At 34.9% G+C, this 19,946-nt stretch overlaps 2 protein-coding genes across 3 annotated transcripts in view; one reads left to right on the top strand and one right to left on the bottom strand.

Moving 5' to 3' along the window:
* LOC149805128 (26S proteasome regulatory subunit 10B) overlaps positions 1 to 14,746 on the bottom strand; it is a 48,982-nt gene extending 34,236 nt beyond the window's left edge. Inside the window, exons 1-2 of the mRNA XM_089947702.1 lie at positions 14,587 to 14,746; positions 8,639 to 8,718 (exon numbers count right to left, since the gene is read on the bottom strand). Coding sequence (XP_089803828.1) covers positions 8,639 to 8,718; positions 14,587 to 14,692 — 186 coding nt within the window. The 5' untranslated portion in view covers positions 14,693 to 14,746. The remainder of the gene's footprint in view (positions 1 to 8,638; positions 8,719 to 14,586) is intronic.
* A 297-nt stretch (positions 14,747 to 15,043) lies between these two features.
* The window catches only part of LOC149805127 (tyrosine-protein phosphatase non-receptor type 21-like), a 96,111-nt gene continuing 91,208 nt past the window's right edge, over positions 15,044 to 19,946 (top strand). For both annotated transcript variants that reach the window (XM_089947673.1, XM_089947666.1), the window contains exon 1: positions 15,044 to 15,192. The gene's annotated coding sequence lies outside the window, so the exon portion shown is untranslated. The remainder of the gene's footprint in view (positions 15,193 to 19,946) is intronic.

The following is a 19,946-nucleotide window of genomic DNA, read 5'->3' as shown; positions in this document are numbered from 1 at the left end:
AAAAAATTCAGGTCTTTACAGTCAATTATCATGAATTAGATGAATATGTGTATTAAATAGTCAAACAATGAGAAATATGCCTCTAATGTCATCCAATTCTATGACAGAAGAGTCTATCCAACTCAAATTTTAACAGAAGCATTATCCAAACCAAGCAAAAAGTAATGTCCAGGGCTACTAAATCCATCTCAGATGGATATAAAAACTATTTGTGTGATGCCAGCTATCTTTACACATGAAAAAGATAATTAGTCTCTTCAGTGTGCATTAGGATCTCTCTGGCTGATTGTCAACTGACTCTTCCAAAGATATTCCAAAATCAACCATCTTTGCACACAGGATTTGTTCTAATTAAGCAATCAACTAATAATATCTAAGTTTTCAAGTAAGCACCCCAGCTTGATGGGTAAAACATTTGCAAACAAAGCACTAGATTGTGGAACCCATGACTGCAGTTTCTGCATGAAAAAGATACTTCTTAAATAGCTAGATACACTTTTACAAAATTAGATCATTGCAGCACATTAAGTGTCATTTTACACCTATCATCTATATGGTAAAAGCAAGACTAAAAAGGAATTCCAAGTGAGAATAAAAGAACATTTCTGGGATACCCATAACAAAATGTATACTCCAGGGTCTAAACACAACTAATCTGACCACAATATAAACTCTGTAAAGTATCAGATAATAGATATCATACAATCTAATCCAGAGCTCTCAAGCAGCAACATTATTATGGAAAGATAGAAGATTTTATTAGATGCACCAATTGCACACTCTACAGCCAGTAGGGATCAATATCTCTGTTTAAATAGAAGCACAAGTATTTTTCACTTAATTTATTTCTTTCCATGAGAACCTGGATGGTCAGACCCTGATGTTTTTTACTGGAATTAATCAACTCTTTAAAACACTTTCCTTCCTATTACTGCTCTTGCATTTAAACATAAACCATGATGTGATCCCTTTGCAAAACAACCGCTTCATATAAAAAATGAATCAATGATGTATCTCATGTGCAGCAGCATTTAAACATCACCAATCCCTGGAGCGACACTGATGTCACACATTGTTTTAAGAGTGTCTTGCCATCAATGCAATAAAATCTTCAAAAGAATGGAACATCTCAAGAAAGATGACAAGAAACACAGAGTTCTAGGTACACCTCTACAATTGGACCAAAAAACAATGGATCTGTTGGGGATATATAGTCAGGAATTCAATCCAATTATCAGACATGATTTTGGTCTTCCATAAAAAAAAGCTGAAAAAATTGCAAGGGGGTGGGTGGGGGTGAGGGTCCTCCACCAACAGGGTCTCAAGGGGCAGCACCCTTGATCCGGGGGCCCTGGTGCAAATTATGATCATAAAAAAAGGCAATATAATCATTTGAAAAACTAATAAACTTACCAAAAATGTTCAACTTTACTTCAATGATTTCACATTATTTATAGTCTCATGAATTTGTTCTCCAATACTATTGACGCTTAAGTTATTTCATGCTCATGTCAGTGTTCACATCCTAATTTAGTCACAATAATTGTGTCAATTTTTGAAGCAAATATATTATACTTCTCACTTTTCATAACAAATCTGTAAAAAAAACACCCAAGTACATCAACTATATACAAATAATCCCATATATTCACTTGTCTTTTTCACCAATGGACACAACCTGTTGATATGCCAGTCTAGCTCTTTTTGCAGCTTTGGTCACGATTAAATTAGCCTTCCTTTTTGTCACCACTGACTTTTTTGGTTCAATGTGCAATCATTTCTTTTCGTTCTGAATGAGTCTTTTTCCTTTCACCAGGCTTGTATTGACGACATGCAGTGAGCATATTTTGATAGACGGCTACATCTGTTCTCCCTTTCTTCTTATAGTAATTAACTGTACTTTTTCCAGAAGCCTTCTGAGCTTTGATTTTTCCATACGCAGCTTGCTTTGTAGGTGCTGTTCCAAACTCTTCCAACTGTGATTACTGTAATTCAGATCATTCTTGCAGAGGTCACAAAATGCCAATCCTCTGGCGTTCAGTTTTCTTATAAACTGACCAACTAAATTTCCATCAACTTTTTGCTCCAGCCATTTCCCATTTCCATACGTTTTTTTAAACCTTTATCTAAACTTTTTGTGTCATGCTCTCTCTAAACAACTCGTGATGCCATGTTTTGCAAGCATGCTTCTTCTTTCCATTGCCATCAGTTTCCATTACACAAAGATTCACTGGATGAATTTAAACCTTTGACCAATCAGAATACTCTTTATGAGAGTCATGTGCTAACTAATATATGGAATGAATAATTTATAAGGGTCATTGCAGATTGAGACCAGACAGACCGTTTTAAAAAAATGGGATCGGAGACTATATCAAGAAAAATCTGATTCAAGTCAGGATAATAGCAGAATTCTGCATTAAAACAGAAAAATCATGTCTGAATTATTTCCAACTGGCTTGGTCATTCCAAACAATATGGAAACTATCTCTCATGATGGATACACATTTGAGGGCCTAATGAGTCTGATAATGAACTGAACTTAACACCAGTTGAGACAACTGTACTCAATTTGGCTAGCACCTAACCCAAGAAACAGCTTTGGGAAACAGAGATGCCATTCTGGGACATATACATTGATGTTACAATTTTTTAAAAATTTTTGTTAACCAGGTGGATGACCTCATAATCCAACCCATATTAAAATTTAAATTATCACTATGATACACTGGGAGGACAACAAAGGAACCACTAACCTAGATAATACCTTGACGGTTTTGTGCTTAGCATTACAAAATCTATCTGCATTTATTTACACAAAATAGAAAACACAGCAATTTTAAATTAAAATAATAACAATTTCAAAAGAGTTGCCTGGTCATTTCTTAGTTTTTACTCCTATCTGCACACAGAAACTAATTTTTTAAAAAGTAAAATACATTTCTTTGTAAATACTAACCCAATCATAATACCTTAGGCAAACTAAAACCTCACAAATCCAGCCCTCCCTGGTGATCAGGCAGAGTGATCTCCTCTTGGTACAATGAGTGGCACAAAATCCCATGAATATCTCAGTTACTACTGAAGCAGACAGCACGCTGTCTATGTGGCTGTAACTGCAGGGAGGCTAGGAGGATGTATATGCATTATGATTAGGTAAGTATTCACAAAGAAACATTTCAATTGAAAATAATTGGTTTCTTCTTTAAATACATTACACGTGGGTTCGAGTCCAAGGCTTGGCTAGCGTGGGTACGTGGGAAAGCCTGCCAGTAGCTTCTTGTGGGTCGGTGGTTCTTCCCTGGGTTTTCCAGAGTTCTTCCTCCACCAGTTATACTGGCCGCCATGTATAGCCTGTCTTGTGCTGAAAAATGGCGTTAAACCCTAGAACAACAACAACAACAACAAATACATTACACAATCATAATACATGTATTTTAGGAGAATAGAGTAAGAGGTGGAGGGAGGTACATCCGTTTACCCCAGAGATGCCACCTCTGGTCTCCTAAGGTAAGTAAGACAGCTTCTAGTTAACCCAACTGGAGAAGCCAATGGCTAGGTGAAATCCTGAGAGGGCCTCAAACCTATGTCATTCCAGAAAGGAAGGAGACTTTCTCCCCCCAGCTCTCCGTGTTCTCATCTGTTGTGCTCACGATTGCCAGAGGATGTGTTTGTAAATGTATTGCCAATGCGAGTCCAAAGTGCCTTCATGATGCAACCTGTAATGGTTGCTGATTGAGAAAGTTGGTCCCATTGTCAAGGTTTGGTCTCCACTTGGACAACATAAGCATTGTTATGAGAGCCCAATAAAGCGACAATGAGTAAAACTCGGCCAGCGAATGAATACTCTAGCAGATGGATTGCTCCAAAGAGGCACTGAACTTACCATGGCATGCATTCAAATCTCTTTTCAAAATGAACAACTTCTTTTTACCTGAACATGGAGTCCAGACCTAGTCAACTAAATCTTGAAAGGGTGAGAGGTCTAAAATGTGCTTGTTTTTAACCTGTTGTGGATGAATCAGAACTTCTGAAAACCATTAGAGAGGAGTGTGAAATTACGTCTCTTGCAAGCCCAGACCAACTGAACAGTATTCACAAAAGACCACATTAAGGTCCATTGTTGTATTCCATCACAAAGCCATGAGCATAACAGAGCTGACTGAATGCGCTTAGGTTTAGGATCAAATGATAAGAGCTGCAGTGTAGGTGAAAGAGCTGTGGCCAAAGGCTTAGCATGTGTGCTGAACATGAAACCGAATTCACATACCATGATAACTCTTCTCCAATCAGCCATGAAATATTTTAGACTAGAGTCTTTTTCCTACCAGGTTCTGAGATAAGAGTGGTATGTGGGGCCAGTATGTATGGCAATGAGATCGGGATGGTCTTGTGGAAACTGGTAGAAATGATGGACCTCCCTCTGACTCTTCCACTTAGTTCAGGAGATGAAGGACTGTTTCTCAGTAGCATACACTCAAAGGACATTACTGTGAACTTGTTGGTTGCCTTGTAAATCCCACCACTATAACTGAGATTGAAAACATTGATCTGTAGTGAATTTTGTCAAACTGACCACTAAGATCGGTCAACAGATGGAGGTTGCAAGCATACCTTAGGCCAAGATAGGTCTCGAAGATGGCCGGGGGTGTGTGTGTGTGTGTGTGTGTTGTTTAAGGGCATTAAATCTTTTCCATCTGATGTAAGTTCATAGTTGCTATTATGGCCATAGGATTTTGTACTTCTGTGTTATGAAGTGGGCCCTCCTATGTATATGCACCAGATTATCAAGTTGAGATTCATGGTGGAAGGATACAAGCTGTTGTCTGCGTATTAAGGCCCATCAAAATATTGGATACACCCATGATCATGACATTGCAAATCAACTAAAGAGTATTTACATGGAAAACCAGAGGCATCTGTGATAAAATATACCAGTAGTAATACATAAGTAGATGCCTGGAACTCGTAACTGATGACATATTCAGTCCCGAAATGATGAGGGAACCTGAATGCCCATTTTGTCATCAACTGATTGAAATAATGAAGTTGACATCATCTGCCAATGCTAAATAGTTGGAAAAGAATATCGATCATGGTTGCCCTTAAATTCTGCTGCATTTACAAGTCAGATTCCATTACTTCTAACATTGGCACTAAGTAGAGTCTCTTTGGTGGCAGAGGCCTGAGGGACAGTAACGAGACATCCCTTGAAAATGGAGGCCTCAAAATGGACATTGTATGCTGGAAAAGGTTTGAAGTACTATTGTGGTAAAGAAAAATCCATGAGGGTGTCTCTATAACTGTACATCTACCACAGGTAGTGCTGAGCAGCACTATGGGAGTTATATTAATTCAAGTATGTAGTGAATTTGTGGTTACACTAAACTGGGCATCATACATGGGAAGAGCATGGCACCACTATGTGAGTCATGGAACTGGCCAAGTTTGTTTTCTGGTGCCAGATAATGGATGATCGATTATGGTTGTGGCCCATTCTGATCAGTTATATGGCCAAGCCTGGTCTTGAAGGAACATGACCATTTTGGCTGGCATGACACAGTCCAATTCTTGAGGTTGGGATGGGGTTACAGGATGTTTGATCCATGTATCTGGTCTGTAGTTCTGATAAGAGAGGCTGTAACTGATGCTTATTGCTGCTGCCCAGGAATAATATGGTGCAAACCGTTGGGTGCAAGTAATGTTTTTGTCCCTCAAGTTATTACCAATTTCTTTCCATATTAGGCTATGTCTGACAAGTATTGCAGGAATGATAATCACAGAAAATGACACATGTTGAGTGGTTGTCAGACAGGTCTCACCCAGGGTTTTAATCTGCAAGAAAAATTAGAGCAGACCACATTTACATTTTGTGGAGCGAGTTTCTGCTTTGAACTTGTTAAAAAAACCATGCAGGGTTACCCACTATGATAAAACCCTGTTCAGAGGTGCATGTGACCTGTAAAGGTGCAAAATCTTCCACCATATTAATAATTAAAAGTGATGCTAAATAAACAATCCAAATCACAAATGACCTGTAGGCATGTGAATTTTTTACTGCCTGTCCATGTAAAATCACTGGAGCATCGCTTATAGTACTTACATGTACAAATTGGAAAGCAAAAAAATAAATTCTAGTAATAGCTTACCCATAGGAAGGCCAAATGTTTAGATGCTTATACAGATTTATCCAACCAGAGAGGGAGTGTTACAATAATATTAACAAGTTCTCTATATTAAACACATTGAATAGGAATTGAAGCACCATATAAAATAGGCTGGGGTCTCACTAGGACTTAAATTAGGAGCCCAGGTCTCCCATTTTGGTAAAAAAATAGGAGTCCCACAAGCAAAAGTTGCAGTCTCCTCCCAGGAACATTGCAGATTAGAAGAACGATTGGTTGACATTAAGTCTAATTTTCACATTCTTTACACCACTGACATATAGCTCTTGTCTGTCCATAGAGTGAGACTGAATTTTGTCAATCCAAGGGAAGGTCACACTCCAAACACTAAGCCAAGCATCACACACTTTCTTAAACTTGGTTACTGTTCCATCCAAACCATCAGTTCTAGCAACTTCCGCCCTCTTCTGATTCTTGTTATAATTTTCATCAATTTGCCATTTAACACCAAAATACTTATCTAAATTGCAAACGGAATTTTTGTCTAAGTCGTTGAGACATGCTGAATGTCTTGATTTCAAGGTCATATGCACTGCTTATTCAGCTACACTTGGAATGAACACAATATTGAAAGCTAAAATTGTTCATTTGACGTACTCTTATAAATAACCACATGTAGATCTTGGGGTCTTTCTGCCTCAGAATTCAATCATTAAATATCAGCACATTTTCCCACCGCTCAGCAGCCAGTCAAAGTCTTTGAACTTGCAGCCCAGCTTCTGCATCATGTTATTTTGATGTACTCTTAAAATAACAACATACACATCTGGGAGTCTTTCAGCCACTTAATTCTCTCATTGTAAATATCAGCACAGCTAAAATGATTAATCAACCAACACATTTTCCTACTCAGCAAATGGCTAAAGTGGACTCGCAAAGCCTTTAAATTTGCCACCCAGCTATTGTTCATATGGAGGACTCCCATGTGATTTTTTTGTGTCCCATATAAAATGTATGCATCCAAATATGTGTGATTAAGTATTTTCTGAGACATCTGTTTGGTGCTATGATATCCATTATGAGACAATCTACTAGTAGGAATAGGTCCATAGATGTTCTATAAAGGTAAAACAAAGTGACATGTATACAACTATGAAGTGCTAGCACATGGCCTAATGAAGGCAATGAAGCATCAATATATACTATCAATTCACAATACTATCTGCAGGAAGGCTCCTTATGATGACCTATACAGGAAATATCATTGAAGCTTGGCACCCAGATGTTAAAAGCATGGGATTAGAAAACGTACCTGCAAGTACCCAGTTGTTGCGGAAATACAGCCAACTAGAGTCTTGCATAAACATATTGATTATCACTATAGCCAGAACTATTGTGAAGTCATGTGGCTACACATGCAATTACATAAATATTATCAAGTGATGACAAAGTGATTTAATTGAAAAGACAGAACTTTGTCGTCATTTGAATGAACATACTTCCCTCTGAAGTCAAGATTCCTCCAACTTGTAAGTGACGAGCTTCCAGAAACTTGGTAGAAGATTTTTTGCAAAGTCCCTCTTGATGAAAGCATGTTACTTGACAAAAGCGGAAGTAGTTGCTGATATATTCATGGGATTTGGCAACAATCCCGGTACCAAAGGAGTTCATTCTGCTATACCACCACCTAGGTGGGCACTTTTAGCTTTTTAGCTACAAGTTTTTAACCTGGGAGGCTGGATTTAGTTGCGAGTTAGTAGTAGTTTTCCTAAGATATTATGATTGTATAACATATTTAAAAAAGGAACATTTTTGGTTTGTTATCTTTTTACCACCATTTTAGCTGAATCCCGACTGCATGACAATTGTATCAGTCAAAACCCAGCTGCATGAATTGAGGTTGAAAATAAATGCACCCACTGTAATAAAAGGCACTGACAAAATGAATAACTGTCACATGACCACCACTTTAGCTATACCCGTTGCAATGGCAATTAGAGATATATATACCTCTCACTAACACGATATGGTGATTAGTTGAAAAAAATGAATCAACATGATCCTTCTGATGAATTACAAATATAATAAAACTGATTAGGAGCTGGGACTGACTAAACCAGTCCAGCAGATGGGAAGGAACACCTCTACATCCTATCAGGCCTCACCTTCTTTCCGTATTCCTTCAAGTAATTTAGGAGAAACAGTATAGTAAACTTGTGCTAACAGATTACCTGACGATGGACAATAGATCATCCCATAAGCTCTTTTAATCTATAATCACTGGAGATAAAAAGGAACAATACTGACTCAGTGAAGTTCTTTTAAACTACGCAGACTAGCTGTCTTATCAAACAATGAAGATAGCATATAAAAAAATTAAGTCAACAATATAAATATCTTCTTTCATCATGAATTTCCTTATTCCCGTTTAAAACAAAACAATTATAAGAAAAATTCTTTTAATATTATTTTTTATTTTAATCTAACAGCATATTCATTTCAGACTAACTTACCTGTCCTACACTCTGCAGAGCTTTGAGGTCATTTTCAGATTTGTCATATTGCTTTGTCAATTCTTTTAGATTCTCTCGCACTGAAAGAAAATACTATGAAAATCAGTACTTTCATAAAAATCCAATAAAATATAAAAGAACAGAAAAAATAAAATAAGACACAATCTTGTGAAACCCATTTTCCTTACCTCCCCCTTTCTAGAATTGTAACTGAAGCTATAATATAATAGGATGCCCAATTTCATGACACATTGGAAAATGCTATTTTGTGCCCCAACTATGTTCATCTGTTTTGTTTTCTTTCTTTTGTTATCAAAAACCCCAACTGATTTTATACACATTGTTGAACTAAAAGTAAACAAACTGCACAATAATCCTTTAAGATATTTCTTTGAAATTTGCTGCAATCAATAGTTTCTTATATTGTGCCAGTTAGCTACTGAGTAGGTATATTTTAAATCTCATCTAACAGGGATCATGCTACCACATGAAGTGGGCAACTAAGATTCCTAAAAAATTTAAATCTTCCCTTCTTTTAGGAAAGCTAACACGACAAATTCTTGCACACTCACAGGCTCATTGATCATTAACCTTTTCCCGAGTAAGTTGTCAACAATCACTGCCTGATTTTTGCAATTTATTCTTTGATAATAAAAACATGTAAACATGTTTCAAAACTTAAACAATAATAATTAAATAGCATTTTTTTTAAAGAATAGAATTGGCGATCTGGATATTATATCATAAAATCAGTTTGAAACCATAAATGAACTTGCAGGCCAAATGGGGGAAATAATGGTGGACATTGCCTCCCTCACTTCTCCCTGTTCTGTCCAAAAGAAGTCACTTCTCTCTAAAATAAAAGTCTAGCTTTACCCCTGATCTATGGATAATACTTCAAAACTAGGGAGTAAAACGATTCATGAAACTGAAACAAATGAACAAGGGTGTTAATGAGTTATGAATTTCTGTTTAATGCATTCAGTACTGATTTCATAACTTATGAATCTGTGTAATTCATATTATGATCCTGTTTACCTATGTGCCAATCTATTTGGAAATTACAGGAGAGTAGAATATCAATAATAAATTCAACTTAATATGATCAGGTTATAAAAAAATGCATGGAGATTTTATTTTTTGCCATCATTCCATTTTAGTCAAAAACAGCATCATCAGCTGCTTCTTTTTGTACTGCTCAATGTGCCTCTTCTATATTTATCTTTATTTTTATTATAATTTAAGCAAACAATGACTTGAAAAAGAAACAAAAATAAAAATACATTCACCCATACAAACAGCTATTGACATCTGAATGTCACTTTTGTTGATAGAAACATAAAATGGCTTCATTTGTTATTGTGAAGTGACACCCTAGTTGCATCAGGACCAAAGTGGCAGATGGTCTATGTGATACATTTTGCCTTCATTTTCTGCTTGCTAGTGATAAGTGCAAATGAGAACCTGAAATTTACATGAGTTAGATGGTTACAAAAAGTATCTTCTGTCCAAAAATATCAAACATGTCCTTGAATATGCTGTTAGCTTCTGTGGACACAACATGTGGAAATCTGGAAAAATTTGGGTTTTTGTATGAACACAGGCCTATTTAAGAACAAAATTAACTTTTAATTTCACAGTTTCATTATATTATGTGTACAAACATTGCTGTGGATACATAATAACTATATCAAATAGTCTTACAAACACTTTACTTTATCACCAATTAGTGGGTCAAAATAAACCCTTGTTGAACCTTGTCCTTCTGGTAGGTATGCATGACATATTTTGAAAAATACATTTTCAAGATGTAATGTAAATTCTTTGGATTTATCATGGTCTCATTATTACATACTTATAATTTTCCTTCCATAAGCCTATAAGTATTATGCCAAGAGCTGTCCAAAAATTGAAATCTAACAATAACCTGTCAAAATTTACAACCATTGGACATCAACAGTTTTCTCCTCAACAATGGGGAATTTGCAAAAATTTAAACAAATGGAAACAAATGGATGTTAAGGCGTTAATAAATTTACAGACTGCTCCGGTGGCCTAGTGGTTAGAGTGTCTGCCTCGAACACAAGAGGCACTGGGTTTGATCCCCGGCCAAGCCATACCAAAGACTTATAAAAACAGTACTAACAACTGCCTCGCTTGGTGCTCAGCATTATGAGGTTAGTGTTAGGACTGGTGGCCTGGTGTCAGGATAATGTGACTGGATGGGATATCATGCTACACATCTGCAGCATGATGCCTCAGTGCTAGAGATCACTATAAACTGCCACACTGCAGACATCGAAACAATATGACTGAATTTTTTTTAAAGCTACGTTACAAACCTAAATCACATACATACAATAAATTTACACAAGTAAATAAAAAAGACATATAAAACATGTATTCAATTTTTTTCCTAAGTATGGTAATTTGGAGTAAAATGTCTCTGATTTACTTAAAAATATATCCACAATCTGGTTGAATTAAAAATGCAAAATGTGTGTTACTCTCCGCTGTTATGGTTTCACGGATATTTGCTCCTAAACACTCAGTAGAAAAAAAATTGAGACAATACTTAACAACACTTTGTCAAGATGGTGAAGGGTTAAGTCAAATTTATAACAATGTAGGTTGGCACGGAAAATCACTAAAGCAGCAGTCCAGATGTTTATACCTTACAAGCTTGTGATCAGACCTATTAAGCTTACATATCTAGTGTTTGAAAAGTTATGAATTTGCAATATAGTATGCCAATTTTGGTCATAAAGTTGATATAAATTTGAAGTGTAACAGATTTTTGAGCATTGAAAAGTATGTCACTAAGTATCTGTACTACTTCCATTATGCTGGCAATGCATCTTCCAGTTTGGATTACATGGCTGACCCAATTAATTCAAAACTAAATTTCAGTCAATGCACATCAGCTAACATTTTCAAAAATATCATAAAAATGGTAAAATTGTTGCTCTTTCTAAAAATGCTTGTGTAATGCATGTATTTTGGCCAAATAAGAAGATCAAAATACAATTTAAATATTTCGTTGTGCCTTTACTCACCTAACGTGCTAAAATTAAAATAATGCCAGATTTGGAGGTTTTGCCTGACCAAAAAATAAAAATTCCATGCAAGACATTATCACTTTAAGGTCAGGGTATGGTGCAACAAAAATACCTGTTTTGATCCCCATGCCTAATGTTTATCCTGACCTTGATTGCACATTGCTATAGTAAAAGTCATATAGTCATGTATGTGCATTCACCCATTTTAAATGAAATATCAATTGTTGTTTTAAAATTTAATACTAATTTTGTCTAACTGAATTCTATCAATCCTGATCAATAAATGCTCTATAACTTAAATGTCATTAAGAAACTTTCAAACGAAAGTTATCAATCACTACAGACCTTTATAAGGGTGACCAAGTACGAACACAGGTACAGAAAAAAAGCAAGTCTAATAGCCACAATATAGGTTAGTACAAATTTGCTTATCAACATCTGTGGTTTGCATTGTGACATCACTGCATGCGAATCTCAATCCAGATTACAGATTACTGGATCAAACCTGTTAAGTTGATTACATCCAAAAATGTGCATGTACTTTAACATTTATTTTACCATAGGTACTTCTCAGGGCATGTAAATAATAACCTCCCAAAGAAATATGGATGTACAGTACAGCTCACGTGTATTTTTGGAACCCCACACAACATGGTGGGGGACTTAATCCCTCCACTTTCGCTCAGTGACACAGCAATAAATTCTAACTATCATCACCGAGCCTCATCTGGTGCACAGATGGCATCTCCAACAAAGAGCCGCTGATCAGCATTACTGGTTGACATTTGAACCGCCAATCAATGAAGACCACCCATGGAAAGCCCAATAGGACACGAGTGATTGACAATCAAATATCATTTCACCAGTGATCTTTATTTCGATCATATATATGGACAATACAATTTCAAATGGCTTTGTGTTAGAAACAAGCCTTTCCCACGCTGAAATTGTTATTGTCTTCTGATGCTGGTTTTATAACAGTGATTATAATGGTCACACTCTTTATTTCTGTAGAATATCCACTCAAGATAATTCTTTATTAGGGAGAGACCATTTAAGTTTACAAAGGGTTATATCATTTAAACAATTTTATCTTGTGATGCATGAAAGAATTAATAAAAATGCCCCATTTGGAAAGAACTGTAAATTAACTGACCAGTTCCATGCAGTATAAATGGAGTCAGAATTGAACTAAAGTTCATAGCTGTGTACATGTATATTTAGCCTTGTGAATAGGTCATTACATTTGAAAGACTAAACACATGGTTCACATTTAAGTGTAAATTCAGTGTTTTCTTTTATTTTAACAGAAGCAGCTCTATCTGGAATTTAAATAAACATACCTCAGAGGATTACTTTTGATGTTTAAACAGCAGCATAACTTTGCACTCTTCAAAAGATCAACAATGTCTTGTCAAGTGCATAAGTTGGTTAGGATTTATCTGAATAAAACAAAAGCATAAACTTGCTGCAAAAGGTGTTAATCAGCCTTTTGTAATGAAAAAAGTACAGAAGTATTAGCAGTTTTTGAGGAATTGTGAATATGTTAATAATATCTAAAATTTCATTTGGCATCATATCTACTACAGTCTTCACTGGAACTAGGAAATGTGTATAATCATCTGATAACTATGTTGAAAAATTGGAATATCTCTCAATCAACCACTAAAGTGAATGCTTGCAGTGGGCATTCACAGTAAGCCATGCCCATTTTATAGAGACCATGTCCACTTTGTGGTGTCCATACTCAACAACTCCGCAAGAAAGCATGTTGTGCAGAGCAATTCTCCACGAGTTGCTGCAGGCAACTGTCTTTACGTGTGGAGAGATGGTAGGTTTTTTAAAAAAAATCCTATCCACTCTCTCCACCACCACGGTGTGTATGTATGTGTGATTTGGATTTTTAACGTATCTTTAAAAAAATTTCAGTCATATCGCTACGATGTCTGCAGTGTGACAGTTTATAGTGATATCTAGCACCGGGGCATCATGCCGCAGACATGTAGCATGATGTCCCACCCAGTCACATTATCCTGACACCAGGCTGACCAGTTCTAACACTAACCTCTTAATGCTTCTGCGCCATGAGAGGCTAGTACCATGAAAGCCAGATTTTCAGGAATATCTCATAGAACTTGCAACTAAAATAACGACGCTTTTTTTTTCCAAAGTAAAGTCATAATGTTTTAGTCAGACTTTACTTACTCTGATGTCTTTTCCCTAGTAAATTCAAATGCTCACAAAAGAAATGGAACTGTTTTCAAGTTTCATTGGCTTCATTTCAGTTGGCTGGAAATGCCAAAATTTTTGGGATAAGCTGAAATATTATTCTTTAACGAAATGAATAAAAATATATTATGCCTATTGGAACGGTAAGCTATGGTTCATTTCTTTCAAGAAACAAATCCCCCACATGAACCCACTTGAACATATTTCGGCATACATTGACTGCCATTGCATTATAGCAAATACAAATGCATGTCAACAGGACATGAAAATACGTTCATTTGCTATTGTCAGATAGTGTTAACTGACATCGGAACACGCTATAAAAGCACGTTATTTGTGTAGTAAGACATAGCACTTAAACAAAAATACATGCAATGTCTTACATTGTAGAACTATACTTTAGGCTATCAACATGCTTGGAAAAATATTTTTCAATGATGAATAAAGTAAGTAGATATAGTTAAGCACTATCTATTTTAACTTTTTGTTGCAATTTTATTCAGGTTATGGGCATAAACCAAAAACAGGTACTTAATGGAACTTGCACAAGTTGCAGTGATCGAAGAATGAATCAGCACTTTGGTCAGAGATGATTTTGAAAAAAATGTCACAATCTACGAGTAAATAAAAGCAACACGTTGTCGTTTCTTAAGACCATACTTTCTTTAAGTCGAGCCTCGAGCTCTTTGTGCTCTAAAAGCTTCTTGCGGTAGTCGGCAAGACCCTTTTCCCTCACACTATCCATGTTTGCCGTCTGTACCGTCATTTTGCCACAAGACTGGTTCCCTGCTTAGTATGCTCCCTGTGTTCCACTCCATAGAGTACAACGGAGGTAACATATTAAGCAGGGAACCAGACTATTTTTCCACATACAAAATCAACCTTACCTGATAGAAAATCTTATAAAGGGAACTAACTCGAGAAAACGACATTTTACGACAAGTTGGAAACCTAGGTAATATGCTTTTAATAAATACACTGAAATTAAAATGTAAAAACTGTTTATAAGTTATATTATTCATTTCAATTTTAGGATGTAAAACTGATTATATCCATGTTCAGATAAATTTTTACGACTATCCTAAAAATAGCATTCATATATACCTGCCATTTTACGTAATGGTCGAAATATGGGTGACATTTTTGATCAATGCAAATACACACCTTGATTTCTACTTTGTGACTCATGATATAAGCATTGCATAGCTGCATAAATACACGGATTTAAAATCTTTAGATATATTGTACATCGACACATTTGATTCCGTAAGTACAATGTGTTTACATTATGCCTAAATTTAAAGGCACCATTCCTTCTTCCGACTCTTATATGACGTTGATAATGTAGGGATAACATGCCAAATGTAATTTCATCTCAGGTTAAAAAATATGGTATTTTTTGAGAAGGTCAAAGCATCCGAAATAACAAATTAGCAAATAAAGTATACTTCTTTTCATGGGTTTTGCTCAAAGCAAGTGCAAACGACTTATTTTATTGCCAGCAAAAAATAAAGAATTCTCCAAAAAGTGAACATTTTATGTACAGTGTATACATTGAAAACAAATCCAATAATAGAATTTATTTGGGGTTAATTAATGAAGCAGTGACTACAGAATATAACCAGACTGTTCTTGAGGCATAATTTACAAATGTATCTGGTATACAGAAAAATTTTTTGGGGAAATGTGCCTCGGCCTATCCAGAATTTGCAGCTTTAATTACTCAGAATTTACAATTATGAGTGTATGCCCAATCCAAAAGACAAATTACGTGTAAAGCTTATTTTTATTCATGTGAAAGTTAAAAACAAAAGGGATTGGTAAAATCTGCCTCCTTACTCTTCAAAAGAAATCTATAAGGACAGTGTAACAAGACAGCCCATGTATTTATTCCTTTTAAATGCCTACCTATATGAGAATTTGTTTAGAATAATTCATCTAAAAATATTGTTTTTATGACTAAGTTTACATAAAATGTTTATTTTTCTCTAACATTTCCTATGAAAAGTTAAATACAGTACTGTATATACTTTTTATTTATTTATTTATTAATTTTGCAGTTGCAAAATTGCATAGTTGGATTGTGCTGGCATTTTTTGTCATAACAATATTAACAGTGTAATATAACAATAATATCACTGACAAATGAAAAACAGGGGGTATGGATGCTACAGCAGCCAGAGCCATGAGTAACCTTAAAAACTTAAAAAGTTTCTTTTAAATTATTACAGGGTGGGTGATCTTATTGTTCAAACAGAAAACAATCACATTTCATCTGTAAAGATTCAAGTATAAATTTGTATTAATCTTTCTTTTTACTACTACATTAATTTCATATCCAGGGGTATCAAGCAGGTTTTGTAGCAGTAATAATAAAATCAAACTGTTGGTTACAGGTAGTGGTAGCAATGATATTTATATTCATTGAATATATAGTTGCTATCGAAGGAGTCAGACGTTTTTTCAGTAAAGTACCTTAGAATAAATCACCTTAATGTATTGTAAATATATGTATGTTTATTATACAGATAAGGTGATTTCATGTTGTCAAACATTTTGTTGTACTTTATTGATAAAACATTAGACTCTGGTTGTTACCTCTACCAGGTGCTCAAAGAAGAGAACTGATAAAGTGACATTTCCAGTTAAAGATGAGACAGAGGGTATGTTATAATACAACTCTATTCCCACGAAACAAAGATAAGTACCAAATTTTCATGGTACATTCTATATTTAGATACATAAATGAAACCTCTCCAGCATGAAACCCTCCATGATCCACACATTTTTTTTTGATTTTTCACGAAAATTTTCTCTGAGCCATATCAAATTCTTACCAATAACTTATAGTTTAAAAGAAAGGTCAAATGGTTTCCTTTGCACAGGTTATGATGTAAAATGTTCACGCTATTCATGAAATTATCCGATCAAAATTGAAAGGACGGGAGCCCCGTAAAGAGGGGTACCCTCTCTATACAAAAACAGTAAGATGGTGGCACTCTGCTTAACTGAAGCGCCCTCTAGTTATGTTGTTATCGCTAGATAATGGAGTGTTAAGTAATCGCATTCATGCTATTCATTTGAAGCAGTTACATCTGGGTCCAGTCTATGGTTAATGGACATGAGGCTAAAAGTCCCTTTCTAAAATGTCAGATTTTGATTGCCCAATATTTACATGCATTTTATTTTTCTTTAGTTTGAAGAGGAAACGTGCATTTTGTTCAGTTAACATGTGAATAATTAAAGTCCAGTTTTAACAAAAAATGAGAGTCAAAATCCCAGTAGGTGTTAAATTTGCTAATTAAAAGTGGATAGTCCATTTCACTGAACATTGATATAAGTCAGTATTATGAATGACTAAATTTTACTACATGGGGTAGTAGTAATGATAAATTCAGTATTTTTTTAATGGATATAAATGTCTTGATAGTATGAAAAGAAAGCATTATGTTATGGGTAGAAACATTGGTGTTGTTTTTGTAAATGATAAGTTGCTGAAATCTGGTGGTGTAAGATGCATATTTCTTGAATTTGACAATTGTTTGGTTATAAATTTTAAATCCAATGTTTTCCATAATGTATAGACTTCTCCAGAAGGATCTCTTTCTCTTACACATGTATATGACCAAATGAAGAGAAAGATGGTGTATTTGGCAAGAATTAAATCACTTTTTCCAGATGTGCTACTGGTTTTAGCAGGCAGTTTTAATGTTTTTGGTGATGCATCTATGAAAGTTGATTCATTTTTACTACCTAGGAAAAACAAAGATTGTGAGAGGTATAATAATTTTAGGTAAATCATTTGTACAAATGTATGTTTGGAATACATGTTTTAAATGGCAGGTTACTTGGTGATATTTATGGCAATTTTATATGCATAGCTAATGAAGGTGCAAGCATTGTGGACTGCATGGTTGCTTCATTGTGACTCTACCAGTCTGTAAGATATTTCTGTTGAAGAAAGAGACAAAAGGATGCATTTTCCATTAAAATGCACTTTAAGTTTTCATTATAATATTTCAGAGGACAAGGCAAAAAATGATTATATAGAGGGTACTTTTTGTGAACGAACTGTTTTTGTCAGACTTTAGTGAGAGGTTCCTACTGGTGTATTCAGATGTATGTGCAATGATTAACCAAAATATTGATGAGTTTGTAAAACTTTTTGATTTTTTTTATTATACATCTGTAGGTTTTTTTCAATTTGTACAGTCTTTTCCTTGAATATAAGCATCCCGCCCCCATTTTTTTTCCAAATATGTTTGTAAGGTAAAGAATAAAACATCAACTTCAAGAGAAAAAGGGGAACTTTCTTGTTTCTGTGAGACATAATCCACAGAAATGTTGGAAAACACAGATACTGTGGTAACAGAGCCTATTTTAGCATATCTAACATCTGGCTCAGAGTAACGTAATTATTTAAAGAACCTATTTTACTCAGAAAAAGTTGTTGATGATAGTAATGAGGAGGAACCTCTGTTGCATGTACAACATGTAGACTGTGATATTCAAAATGAACCCTAATCTGAAGAAGAAGTTGTACACATTATACTTAGACTCAGATTTGGAAATGCTTGCAGTCCAGATGGGATAAGAATTGACATTTTCAAGTGTACTTTGCAACATATCACACCCTTGTTAGTAGAACTTTTAGCAAAGTTTGTATAATGGCAGCTTTACAAGTTTTTAGGGAGAAGGTATTATGTCACCATCACATAAAAGGCTCTTTACATGATGCTAATAAATTCTAGGTTACTGGTATATCATTGATTAATGTTGTGCATAAGATCTTTACCCCTTTGAGTTTTTAAACGAATGGACCATAAGTAATTACATTAATTGTGAAGCAGGAGCTGGGTTTTGGCAGAGATATTCATTCCACAATATGTCATACTGAAATAATTATCAAAGAAAGGGGGTAGGTTTTACTGTTTGGTGATTGTTTTAATGTGTTAATTGAGGAAGTGTCTTGCCACAAAAGTTATCAATAGGCATTTTTTAAACATTGTAAATTCAGTGTGCTCAAACTTGAAGTCATGTGTAAAGTTAAGTGAAGGCTTAACAAAAAACTTTGTACACTAGGGACCAAACATGGTTGTGTTTTGAGTCCACTATTATTTTCTTTGTTTACTGAGAATTTGTTTGGTTATTGAGGGAAAAGTTTGGTTGATGTATTTTTATTTTAGAAAATGTCCCTGAGCTTTTAGCACTCTTATTTCACTAAAAGTATAGTCATTTGTGCCAGTATGTGATAACATAGCAGCATCAACCACGCCTAATAGAACACTTTTGTTAACACTGGAATGGTGACAGGTAGATAACTTGGATGAGACAAAACAATTGTGTTTTTCAATAGAGGATGTTGAAGGAATTATTAAAAGTTTTTTTTTTAAATAGTTTCATTTTACAAATATATGGGTCTTGTGTTTATACCCAAATTTTCCAGGATAAAAGTAAATAAACATTAGTAGCTCAGAGTATCAAATCTGTTATGGCTATCTTTTATATGAAAGGAAATGTGGATATTTTAGTTTAGTTTTACGTTCAGAATGTATCTAAAATGTTGAAAGCTGTTTCTGTAAATGATATATATGTATCTCATGTAATGTAAATAATTATGTTACCCTTTGAAAAGGTGCAGACTACTATTGTGTGTTACATATTAATCTGAGTGTTTTAAATGTTGGTGTAAATTGTTATATATGGATAGGAGCAGATACCCAGCAGAATGCTACAAAATGCTTAAATTATTAGATAATAATAATAGATGTGTTACATGGTCATCATATGTGAGACAGTTGTAGTTTTTGGTTAGCAATGGTTTTGGCTTTATGTGGATAAAGATGTTGGAAATGTTAGTCTATTTGTCTTTATGTCAATATAAAACCCTTATGTTATTCACAGAGTTGCATTATTTATATACCATTTGCTGCATGGACAATAAAATACATGCAATATTTAATATAAACAAAAAATGTTCATATATGCTTCCGGTGATAGACTTTGTATATATTATTGCA

This window comes from Sinohyriopsis cumingii, chromosome 2, assembly GCF_028554795.1.
Source record: "Sinohyriopsis cumingii isolate HCF-2022 chromosome 2, ASM2855479v2, whole genome shotgun sequence".
Classification (NCBI taxonomy): Eukaryota; Metazoa; Mollusca; class Bivalvia; order Unionida; family Unionidae; genus Sinohyriopsis; species Sinohyriopsis cumingii.
Note: the sequence above shows the minus strand (reverse complement) of the source record. Positions and strands in the feature narration are given on the sequence as shown.